The sequence below is a fragment of the Nicotiana tabacum genome, chromosome 20, assembly GCF_000715075.1.
Source record: "Nicotiana tabacum cultivar K326 chromosome 20, ASM71507v2, whole genome shotgun sequence".
Lineage (NCBI taxonomy): Eukaryota > Viridiplantae > Streptophyta > Magnoliopsida > Solanales > Solanaceae > Nicotiana > Nicotiana tabacum.
The window spans coordinates 144150028-144163225 of record NC_134099.1 but is presented as its reverse complement, the minus strand read 5'-3'; the positions used below and the strand labels follow the sequence as shown (position 1 = coordinate 144163225).

At 30.5% G+C, this 13198-nt stretch overlaps 2 protein-coding genes across 2 annotated transcripts; both read left to right on the top strand.

The window, feature by feature from the left end:
- The first annotated feature begins 347 nt into the window (after positions 1 to 347).
- Positions 348 to 7846, top strand: LOC107790261 (uncharacterized). The gene is made up of 4 exons (XM_016612166.2): positions 348 to 449; positions 1859 to 1917; positions 7112 to 7268; positions 7436 to 7846. Exons 3-4 carry the CDS (start codon positions 7125 to 7127, stop codon positions 7661 to 7663), a joined length of 372 nt encoding a protein of 123 aa, XP_016467652.1. The 5' UTR covers positions 348 to 449; positions 1859 to 1917; positions 7112 to 7124; the 3' UTR covers positions 7664 to 7846.
- Positions 6124 to 7117, top strand: LOC142174576 (uncharacterized). The gene is made up of 2 exons (XM_075240396.1): positions 6124 to 6627; positions 7112 to 7117. Exons 1-2 carry the CDS (start codon positions 6124 to 6126, stop codon positions 7115 to 7117), a joined length of 510 nt encoding a protein of 169 aa, XP_075096497.1.
- Positions 7847 to 13198: the final 5352 nt, after the last annotated feature.

The following is a 13198-nucleotide window of genomic DNA, read 5'->3' as shown; positions in this document are numbered from 1 at the left end:
ATTGTGTTATTATAATTGTTTAAAAATAAATTAGGAGTTGTGTCGGCTGGCCTTGTTTCACGATAGGCGCCATCATGAGGGTCCAGATTTAGGATCGTGACAAATATAGTACTAGTTTCTATGTACGTGCCTTGCATGTAAATCTTCAGTCAACTATTTATTTATTGGAGCAAAAAATTAAACTTAACCTTAATTAAATACAAGAAATATGTTTTTTTGGAGATATGGACTTTTTTATTATACAGAAATGAGAAGTTGGTCGACCAAGGGTATATTTGTCATTATACCCTCTCATATTATTATTTTAATATTATTTTATCTACACTATTCTAGACTTTTCCGTCACTTTTCCGTCAAAATCTTGCATCCATCAAAAACCCCAACACCCTACACTTTTCCAGTCACTTTTATCTACTTTGCTCAGGCACTTTCATCTCATTTACTCATCTGTAAGTCACTTTCATCTCATTTACTTTGATTCATCTGCTCAACTAGCTTGGTAAATTTTTTTCTCATCTCCTTTCCATCTCTTCTCAAAATTTCGGATTTCATGCTGAAGTTTTTTGCAGGTTCCATTATTGTTCATTCAAACTTCTATCAAGAATTACTTTATCAGTTTTTCCCTTCTACTTTGAATGTTCTAATTTCAGATCTGAATGTCTCCTACTTTTTTTCCCCAAGAACTAATTTATCAATTTTTTTCATCTACTTTGGTAGTTCCAATTTCAAATCCGATTTTCTATCTACTTAGTGCAAAAATCGGTACTTACTACTTGTTAAAGGGTATCATGATTTAGGCTCTCTGTTTTATTGCTTTTCTGTTGGAATTTTAGGGTAGAACCTTTTTTAACCTAAAGAGGAGATGATAGTTACTATTACTATGGTTAATAAAAGCAATTGAGTAGTAAGCCATTCGTCAAGTGTTGGTGCATATAAAGAGAAGGGTTAAATGTATAGCTCTAAATAAACAATACTAAATACTGTACATTAAATTTGTGTAGAGAATAGAAACATGAGTTAAAGAAACAAGAAAAAATAGTATATAGGAATGACTTAACAAGAGGGAAAAAAAAGGAGTTTCTAGGTATTACTCCATCCATTTTATTTAATTTAATGTGATATTGTTTATTTAGACCGTATCTAAAAACGATGTATTTTTTTGATAAAGTTTTACCTTTAAATTTTCCATTTTCCATGGTACTTTTGATACGGTAATTTTTTTAAAAAAATTTCATACTCAATCATATATAGATGGTTATCGTTCATTGAAAAAGAAAAGATATTTTCTTTCTTCCAATTAACGTGATCCTATATTCTTTTTGGTATGTTAAAAAAGAAATAATCCCTTCCTAAATTTAAAAATAATTTAATGTAAACTTCTCATTTTAACTTTTCTTTGACCAAACCCAAAACAAATGCTCTGCCTTCTCTCTAAATTTAATGTTTGTAGCATTATATGAACTAATATTGAATTACATGGAAAGTGAATGCTCAATATGTTTGGGATCCTATGAAGACAAGAAATTGTTAAAGTTATGCCTAAATATTACTATAGATTTCATTCTCCATGCCTTGATAAGTGACTTGGTAATCGTTAAACTTGTCCCCTTTGAAGTTCTTCTATTGATTCTTCTACTAGCATTTTAAGTTGTTCGATTGATACTCATCTACCTAAGTTATGTATGCAGATTCAAATTTCATCTCTATTATATAGGAATTGATTCAAACAATGACGATATTAAGATATAAACAATATAATAATGTCTTTTACTCTTGTAATTTGAATATTATCTATCTTTTTCTGGTTGTGGTTGCCTATTATTGATACTTTTCTTTATTTGTTTTATTTTGCTTATAGGACTCACTCTTTGTTGTGATAGTTGCGTGTTCACGCGCTTTAGTAACACTCACTGTGTGGTAAGTACTGCCCTTCTACTAGATTTATTTTTAAAAAAAATATTTTTCTTTACCTTCTTCGTATTAAGGAGGAGGTGTACCAGAGCATCAAAAGTTTTTGATTTTGGAAATAGCATTCCCTCTGTCTATCTTAGTCGTTTGTCATTTATTTATTTTTATTATTGTTTTTGATGAGTAAAGAATTTACTCATTTTATTCATTTCAGGTCATCTCATCATACTTTAACTCTTTTCAACTAAAAGGAATACTATACTATTCAGAATCAGTTATGAAATTTATATCATTACCTGAGTTGATTTTGTTTATGATATATGTCAATATGATTAAACTTACATTACTCATAAGCATATCATTATAAGTAGCTAAAATTTTAGTGTTTTCCTTTTTAAGCCTTAGTAATAAGAAAAATATCTTGGCAATAGATAAATTGCCTTAATGGCAAATAGAAACCATGAAAATGACCGGACCTTTGGAAAATCACATGCTGACAAAAGGGCTAGGAGATGCGAATTATATAGACTGATGCCACCTGATAAAAAAGAGGCCTTTTTGGCACGACGACATGCAAACAGAGCTGAATTAAAAAGACAACGGCCTACTGAATCTTCAATTAGTATTGATGCAGCTAACGCATCAACCTCTAATGCTGCCAATGTTTCTACCAACCAAAGTTCTCTTATAATAAAAGACCCATTGCCTTTTTCAAGGAAAAGAACAGGTATGACTAAAAATCAAGCTTTCTTTAAACTACATCTACTAAGAACAGTAGTGATTACCTTTTTTGGGTTAATAATCTACTCAATACTAGAGTTTTCATATGAAGGGAATGTTTTCACAGAACCTGGTTGTTCGAATAGTATGCAAGCAGAGAATACTTATGTTAAATTAAAAGAAGTACCGAAATGCCAATTTTGTGGAGCAAAAAAATTTGAATATGAACCGCCTGCATTCTGTTGTGGTAACGGTTCTATTCAACTAATTTCACATGAAATGCCAACATAGTTAAGAAACCTTTATTTGGGAAATAGTGAGGAATCAAAACAGTTTAGAACTTACATTATAACATACAATAACATATTTGCGTTTACATCCCTTGGTGTAACTTATGATAAAGAGCTAGCAAAAAGAAATAATGGTGTCTATACATTCCGTGTTCAAGGGAAAATGTATCATTTCATAAATGACTTGATACCAGCTTATCAAAAAGAAAAAAACCTTCAGTTATACTTCTTTGATAGTGAAAATGAAGTGAGAAATCGAATGGCATGTTCAAATAAACTGAATGAAGATATTGTAAAAAGTTTGATGAATATACTAAAAATTAATCCATACTCAATGTTTCTGAAATCCTTAATAAATATTCCACAATTATTTAATTTCTACATTGCGCTTAAGAGTGATGCTGGTTTAGATCAACGAGTATACAATTTACCAACTGTATCAGAAGTTGCAGGTATATGGGTCGAACAAGATATCAATAACTCTATTCCTGCACCGCATATACGTATATATACGAAAAATGATAGAAGTCAGTTGGTTAATTATTATTGTGGTTATTATGATCCATTACAATATCCATTATTGTTTCCTTACGGTCAAAATGGATGGCATTGTGGTATTAAGAAAATTAAGCATTCTACTGGTAAATCAACAATGTGAATATACTGTGAACATGAACAATTACCGAGTATAATGAATATGTGTTCAATTGATGGATTACTCGATATGGAAGCTGAGGTTATGCAAAAAGGAAAACGAAAAAGAGACAATGTTTCTTGTCGTGAATATTATTGTTACAAACTTCAAATAAGAGATGATCAAAATATACTTTTACATGCTGGAAGATTATTCCAACAATATATTGTGGATGAATGGATAAAAATTGAAAGCCAAAGATTAGACTTTGCAACTTTTAATCAGGATTTATTCAGAGTTGATGTATTAGGTGGGCTCTTAGATATTCTACGATGTGGGGAAAGAGAAGCTTCACAGGTTGGAAAACAAAAAAATACTCCCACTTAGCTTTACAGGAGGCCCAAGAGATATGCGTCGAAGGTATATGGATGCTATTGCATTAGTGCAACGGTTTGAAAAATCAGATATATTTTTTACTATGACGTGTAATCCTTCTTGGCCTGAAATAAAAGAAAACATTCTGACAATAGATGAAACATAAAATAGACCCGATTTAATTAGTCGAGTATTTCGAGCAAAACTAGAAGAGTTGAAAAAGGATATTCTCAAAACACAAATATTTGGTAAAGTCGCAGCATTTATGTATATAGTGGAATAACAAAAACGGGGACTTTCACATGCTCATTTTCTTATAATAATTGATGAGAAATATAAATTACTAACTCCTGAAGCATATGATCGATTTGTATGTGTTGAATTACCAGATAAAAAAGAAAATCCTACACTATATTCACTTGTTATAGATCATATGATGCACGGTCCATGTGGAGAATTAAATCCAACAAATTCTTGCATGAAAATAAAGGGTCATTATAAATTTAAGTATCCAAAGGAGTTTGCAGAACAAACAACTAAAGGAAAAAATTCATATCCAATTTATCGAAGACGAAACACAGGAAAGAAAGTACAAATAAGAGGACACCTTCTTGATAATTCATGGGTTGTTCCTTATAATCCATATTTACTTTGTAAGTTCAATTGTCATATGAATATAGAGATTTGCTCTAATATTAAAGTTGTTAAGTACATTTATAAGTATATTTGCAAAGGACATGATAAAATTGCATTTCATATACATGCTAATGATACAAACATAGAGATAGATGAAATAAAGGAATATCAATCTGCTAGGTGGGTGTCACCACCTGAGGCTGCATGGCGTATATTTGTTTTCCCTATTAGTGAAATGTTTCCAAATGTATATCTTCTCCAGCTTCATCTTGATGGACAATAACTTGTTTCCTTCAAGAATACAGACAATATTAGTAAAATTGTGAACAATCTTATGGTTAAAAAAACAATGTTAACTGAGTTTTTTTTAATGAATCGAGAAAACAAAGATGTTATGGACTTAAATTTATTATATCGAGAATTTTCAGAATACTTTGTATGGTCAACAACAGATAAAACATGGACACGTCGTCAACGAGGAAGTGCTATTGGTCGTGTGGTAACATGTCATCCAACTGAAGAGGAAAGATACTATCTTAGATTGCTTCTAATGAATGTGAGAGGACCAAAATCATATAAAGATTTGCGAACTGTAAATGGAGTACAATGCAAAACATTTAGAGAAGCTGCAGAAAAATGAGGATTATTACTTTGTGATAATAATTTGGTAGAATGTATGTCTGAAGCGGTAAGTTATCAAATGTCGTCCAGTTTAAGACAATTATTTGTTATGTTATTAATATATTTTAATCCAACTAATCCAAGAGAACTATGGGAAAAAATTGAAAACCCAATGTCTGAAGATATCAAAATAAATTCGAATATAGATACAAGAGAAATCCATTACAAAGTGTTAAACCATATTAACAATATTCTTCATTCAATGGGTCGTGATATTAATGAATTTGAACTAATTTCAGAAATAATAAAGCCATCTGCAGCAGCAAAAGAAGCTAAAGATGTTGATTTCGAAAGAAACATCATTGTTAGAGAAGAAGATTTAATGTTAGAAAAAAAATTAAACATTGATCAAAGAAGAGCTTACAATATGATTCTTGATAGAATATTTTCAAATAGACCAGGGACATTGACGGCCCCGATGGAACTGGTAAAAGCTTTTTATATCGTGCTTTATTAGCTACTGTAAGGCACAAAGGATTTATAGCTTTAGCAACTGCAAGTTCCAGAGTTGCAGCTTCACTTCTTCCTGGAGGTCGAACTGCTCATTCCCGCTTTAAAATTCCCATTGATGTTAATGAGAATTTCATCTGCAATATTAGTAAGCAAAGTTCATTAGTATCTTTGATACGAGATGCAAGACTAATTGTATGGGATAAAATTTCAATGTCAAAAAAGGAAACAGTAGAAGCATTCGATTTCCTTTTAAGAGATCTAATGGAAACTAATATAATATTTGGTGGAAAGGTAGTTGTCTTTAGTAGTGATTTTAGACAAACTCTTCCCGTAGTCCGTAGTGGAAAAAAGGAAGATTTTATTCGTGAAAACTTATTGTGCTCTAAAATTTGGAATTAACTTGAAAAATTACAACCATCGGAGAATATGCGTGCGAAAACAGATCCTGCTTTTTGTGAATATTTAATGAGAATTGGTAATGGAAAAGAAAGACAAAATGCCTATGGAAAAATTGAAATTCCTCATTCTCTCATTATTCCTTTTACTTCTGAAAAAGAATCGTTGAATATGCTCTTCCGAGTTACTTATCCTGATTTATACAAATGTCATTCAAATACTTCTTTTATTACTTCTCGTGTTATTCTAACAACCAACAATGATTTCGTTGATGAAATAAATGACATGCTTCTTGCTCAATTTCCAACCACCGAAAAAGTTTACATTGCTACTGATGAGACAATTGATCCAAAAGATCAGAGTGAGTATGAAGATTTTTTGCACACTTTAAATCCTGCTGGTTTGCCTCCTTATAAATTAGCTTTGAAGAAAAATTGCCCGATTATGTTATTAAGAAATTTGAGTCCCAGTGAAGGTTTATGCAATGGAACACGATTAATATGTAATGATTTTAAAACTCATGTCATTAGTGCAGTAATATCTAGCAGCGATTTTAAAAATAGACATGTATTTATTCCCTGAATACCACTCATGACATCAGAAGATGAAAAATTACCTCTCCCTTTTAAAAGAACACAATTTCCAGTTCGATTATGTTTTGCCATAACAATAAATAAAGCTCAAGGTCAAACATTAAATTTTGTGGGTATCTATTTGCACGAACCTGTCTTTTCTCATGGTCAATTGTATGTTGCTTTATCAAGAGCCAAAAGTTCTAATTGTGTGAAAGTATTAATTAGACCACCTACAGCTGACGGTGATGATGATCACTCTACATATAATATAGTCTATGATGAAATTATTAAAAAAGCCTTTTCCTGACCATATGCTATAATTTCTTATGGTAAATCTAATTATAACTTGATTTTTTTCTATATTCTTTCATTTATATTAAACTATGTCTATTTTTATTGTTAATGTATACTGTTATACTAATATAAATATATTGTAATTGCAGGATTAATTCCACTATGGGTGAAAGGTTAACTATAAACATGATCACTCCCAATGCAGAAGAATGGACCTGTAAGATCCAAGTAATTGATAAAAGTCGTCCCAAAGACAACAAAGAGAAAACCAAAAAATATCAACTCATGACTTTACAGGATGAAGAAGTAATTTTTTTTTAAATTCACAAATTTGCCAACAATAATTGAATTAATCCATTTTTTCCTCATATACTAGAGATTGCTCATATTAAAATTTGATATATTTTGCTGGTATAATTTTCCCAATTTATTTGAATATGATTAAAATCTAATTGTATCTTATTTTCATACAGGAAAATCAAGTTCAGGCCATCATGTTCAACGCTGATATAACGCATTTTGAAGATCTATTTGATCCTTTCCACACTTACTTGGTGTCAGTTGCACAAGTGAAGGAGTCATCTTATTTATATGCAAATCCACTTAATAAATTCATTTGGATAATTGATAGAAGCACCATTGTTGAGCCAATTGAAAAGGCCACTCCTCCTGAGGATCCATTACCCCGCCAACGCGGCTAACTATCACAGCCTTTGACATTTTCGAGTATCAACCTAAAGAATCTGAATTTGGTATTTAAAGATTTAATTATCTATATTTGTGCATATACAATCCATTTATTATACATTCTCAAAAATCTTTTTAATATTATGACACAATGATTTTCATAATATATTAACTTCTTGTTTCTTTTTTGGGTTTAACGCAAGATGTCCTTGCTATTGTGATTAATGGCGGCCCTTCAACATATACTAAAAATGGAAGAAAAATTCAAGAATTTATTATTATGGATAAGGGATATACCTCCTCCTATTCCTTTCCTCCGTTTCTTTTGTTGTTCCTTATCTTCCTTCACCTCTTCCTCCTCTTCTTCCTCTTCAACCACCTCTCCTTTTCGGTTGTAGCTGCTGGTTTTCTCTTTTTGTGGCAAAAAAAGATTGCATGTGATTCAACTATGATGTTGTTTTTGCAGCATTTTAGTTTGAGATTATATTTCCATATTGTAGTATTGCTGAGTGGTGAGAGGGTGAAGCACTCGCACTCTTGTAATATGGTTCTTGTTAAATCAAGCACACATAGAAACGAAAGCTTCAGGCTAAAACTCAGGATAGTGGCTTTATTAGAATTCTTGAAAATGCAATGTGTGAAAAAGAACATCTTAGCCATTAGGTTGTGACTTCGTACATTACCGTAACCATATTAAAGGTGTAACTTCCATCTTATATTTTCGTAGTGCCAAAATTTTTCTTAGGGAAACATGACTTCCTTTTATTAAAATATGTGGACATCCGTTTTTTGTCTAAGCTAGATATTTGTTATTGTTCACAATTTCATATTAATCTCCTAAGCTTAAAGTATATGTGACGTAACTTGGATGCTTGATTTATGTGATTGCAAAGTAAAATATTTCGTTATTTGTTTCCTTTAGCACTTGACTTCTTTTGTTTTTGCAACTTAAATATTTGGGAGAATTTATTTATACGGCAAGTATTTTACTTTTTCAGTTTTTGTGTCTTCTGAATTTACATTACCTTGTAAATAAAGAATGTCTTACATTTGAGGTTTATTTTACCGTCCAAGTTCACATTTAGCTATTACTTTTTGTTACGTTTACTTGACTTCCTTGCTACAAGAGTATGTTGGTTGAAACTAATGACCAATTATATCAGAATATAAATATAAATATAAATCATCAATATTATAAATTGTTGTCATCCCATGCTCATTCATATTTCTTCTATATGCTTCAAGTTTTGGGTTTGTGAATCATTTTACAAGTTCCCATGGGAAAGCCTGATAGTAAATATTGTATTTTCTTCATGTGGCTTCAATATAGTATTTGAACATCTTCTATTCATTGTTTACAGGAAAAAAACAACAAAATTCACTCTCTCGGAAGATTTCATTGATCTTTATGGGAATAAACTTTTGAAACAACTAAATGAATACCCAGTTATTCTTGCTAGAAAAATTGGTAGATCATCATCAGATATTAGTACTTACATGATTTTACCTTTTTCCTTTTCAAATATCAAACAATGAAATCAAATCTTAATATTTGAATGCATGTAGGATCATCGAACAAATTCAGTGGGCTGTCGAACAAATTTAGTACAACAATCTATGTCAATCCTCCTTACCCACAAGCTGTTGAGTTGAAGTCATGGTATTATGCGTGTATTTCTTTGTAAATTATGCATCTGTAGAAGCATATTATTGATATAATGCATTAATATATACAAGAACAAATTTTTTAGATTTTATCTACCTTGTAGGGCCAAAACAATTGAACCAATGCTTAATGCATACAAGATAAAGAGTACATCTTCCGCAGGCTTCGTTATGGTGGTTCCCTTTGAGGATAAAATCATAGCTATTTCCAATATCCAAGCACAACCTCAAGTAAGAACAACATAAATTATATTATTCTATCGAAATTTAAATATTTTTTGTAGTCACAAAAAAAATGTGGCATTCTTGAATTATATAGGGATAGGTATTTTATGTCGAAGCTGAACTTTCTCTGCCAAATGAGAACCAACGATTTTGTGTGTTAGCTTGTTCTGACTGTAAGCAATTGTTCACGGGATCTTTCTCTCGGAGGACAATTTATTGTACAAACTATCAACGATCCACTCATCTAATTCCAAGGTATAAATGCTACTAGATTCTTCTATATGACTAATGACTATAGTTATGTTGCTACTTTCTGCCTACGGTTAAAGCTAATCTTTTGCTGCTGTGATATTAGGTTAGTTTACCTATTTAATATTTGTCTATTATACTATCCCATCTCCCATATTACTTAATTAACTCATTCTTCATGGTTTATTAACATGTCAATATAGAATGATTTAAGAAAAAATCACCATGTCTTCCTCATTATTGAAAATGCTTTTTAATAAAGACAAAACATGAAAAAAAGGCGAACAATGTCTTCAAACCTTCACTTCCCCTAATTCTTGCTCTTGGCCAAGGATGAAGTCTTTTCAACAGTTAAGTATCGTCATTTTCTTAAACTATTAAACATGCTAAGAGTGGCCATAAAAAAAACCTCACATTCAACTTGTGGCACACCTCATTCTCCCCAACATTTGAAAATGTATGATTGATTGCAATTCACTTCTTCCAATGGAATTAAGTCCATTTGAAGAGTACTAACCTATATGCACAACACCTTGAAAAGGAAGTAAATGTGACCACTTCAAGAAACGATATGGAGTACCTACAAGCTCTTTCCTTGATGGGTCTTCCCCCAAAGACTTAAGTATTGAAACAACTACATTGGTTATAGTTGCAAGACAGAGATGGGCACCATGATTGGTCAAACACACCAGGATTGGTGTTTTCTTTGCTTATACTTTTGAAAATCAGAAGACTTAAAAGATGGAATTTGTCTATAGTCTGCCGATTGAATCACAATGTGATTTGCATTACAATTGAAATTAATTAATAGGGCTATAAGATGATGACTCTAAATTTTGCAACTTCTCTTTTTTGGGTGTGTTTGTGTGTTTCATTATCCTTTTATTAAAGGATTTTGTTCTTTAATAAAAAATTAATGTGCTTTGCCTTAGGATATTGTATCATTAAGGATTGTTTGATCAATAATGGTGTTACAAAAGGCCTACTTATGTTAATCTTGTAGGGAGACATCATTCCACACTGAAAAAGTGCTTTAGAAAAAATCAGTTGCATTCATATTACCCTAAAACTTAATTCATTATGTTATATAGGTACTGAAACTTGGTAATTTTCGATTGATTTTGCAGATGTCATTGCAGATGTCAGTACTTTTGTTGCACTACAAAGAAGAAGAACAATTACAGTATGGACAAAGAATCACCTTTTGTGAGTATAGATACTCTCATGGATGTAAATATTATGCCACTTTCGAAGTAAAGTGCATCTCTTTTTGTTGATATGTAAATAACAATATGTTTATATATGTATATTTATTATTCTCATGGATGTGAATAGTCTGTCACTTCAATGATGTCTCAACTTCTGTCCCTCCTATACAATTTCATATCAAAACAAATTAATCACAAATAGTAATTTCATATTCTACAGTATTGGGCCCGTGCTATACGCCATCTAGTTTTTAAATAAGTTTGAAGAATCTTCAATCAAATTTCTTTTTTAAAATAAGTTTTGTTTATATATATATTTTTCAGTTTTTAAATAATCTTTTTGAATCAAAAGAAGCAATTTTTGAAGTTATAGTCTTAAATCATTTAAACAATTCACCTGCTAAAAATTGAGTAACTATATACACGTATAATAACCTCTAGTGTTTCCCTAGAGTAGTTCAAATACATTAAGATTAAGATAGACTCAATCGTAATAAATACCATTACATTATCAACAAAACTCAAAGACATTAGAAGACAAAAGGAAAAAAAATACTCTATGCATAAAAACTTATCAATATTTTTGCATCGATTTAAAAGAATAAAAAATTAAACGCAAAACTTATACTTCACATACAAATTATTAAAAATTAATATTTTTGTCATGTTAATATATTTATGTGGTGTTTTTTGACAAATAATTATCTCTTCTAGAACTCTGCATGTAAAACTTACACAAAACAATGTATAATCCATAGCCACACATGTTTATGTTTGCATAATAGATTTACATGATAAAAGTATAAGTAGATTAAAGGAAAATACGGATGATATTGCCAATGTATAGTCAAATAATCATGTAAATTTGAAGTTACATACAATCAATCAAAAAATAAAATGAGTAATTTAGAACAAAATACAACCCAACATTATTCATTCAATGGAGAAGGAAGCACTTGGAAGTAAAAACATTACCGATAAATACAATAAATTCGTTTCTTTCCTTTTTCCTGAAATCTTTCTTTACCTTTTAAATACAATAAATTCGTTTTTCTTACCATTTCAAACTATATTCATTGTCGATCTCTATACCTCGCTTACATTCTCTTGCTTGAAGAAGCTCGAGCACTACAATTTACTCGGGAACGTGAATATTTTTTTTATCATTCTGCTCGTCTAGACCTATGAATTATGCAGCCGCCACCTTTTTCCATGCTGGCCCCATAAATAATAGGAGTACTTCGATTTTCCTTAACTACGAAACTAAATAAGATTTTTACTCATACGAAATAGAGGTAAGAGTTGGTTAAAATTGCTTTCATCATTGTAGAGTTGGTATTCAGAATTCCCAATTATGGATAGAACACGATATCCCAAATAGCTAAAATATTGGAATTCTATTAAGATTAGAAGTCCACGTCGTAATTATACTCGTATTTGGTAAAGTTTTAAATATTATAATTTTATTCAACATGAAATTATTTTGTGAAGAGGTAATTTAACTTTTGAAGGGTATAAAAGTCAAATAAATTTTAAAAATATTTTTGTTGATCAACATTTAGCGTCTTAACATTCGTGCTTTTATAATAGTATAAAAATATTATACATTAATATGCTAAAATTTTAACCCAATTATGTAGAATAGAAATAAAGTATACAAAAAATTACCACACGATTACTATACATATATAAATAAATGGGAAGAGATTTTTTTACGAATCAAGTAATGTATGATCACAGAAAGTTTACACAATTACCTACCAATAATTCAAAAAAAATTGTGTGTCTTAATATTATATTATACTAAATAAAATAAAAGTTAATAACTTATATAAACTTTAATAATCGAAAAAAGTGAAGCGTATGAGTTGGAAACAGTTGCCAACTTAAACGATTTCAAATTCATGGTGGAATTGACCAAAATTCAAGTAGGCAGGTGTTTAGTAGAATTCAAAAATCGAAATATTTGGTAAAGTAAAATTTACAAATCTACCCATATGGATTATCTCTTCGAATGAGTTCAACCTTTTAAGGGTATAATAGTCAATTGATATTTCGGGATATTTTTGTCATTCAATATTTAATGAGAAACATTCGTACTTTTATAATAAACTAGTCTCTATGCTACGTGCATTGCACGTAGTTCTTTAGTCAATTATTTATGATAAGGGTAAAAATTGATACACATGGATCTTCCATTTG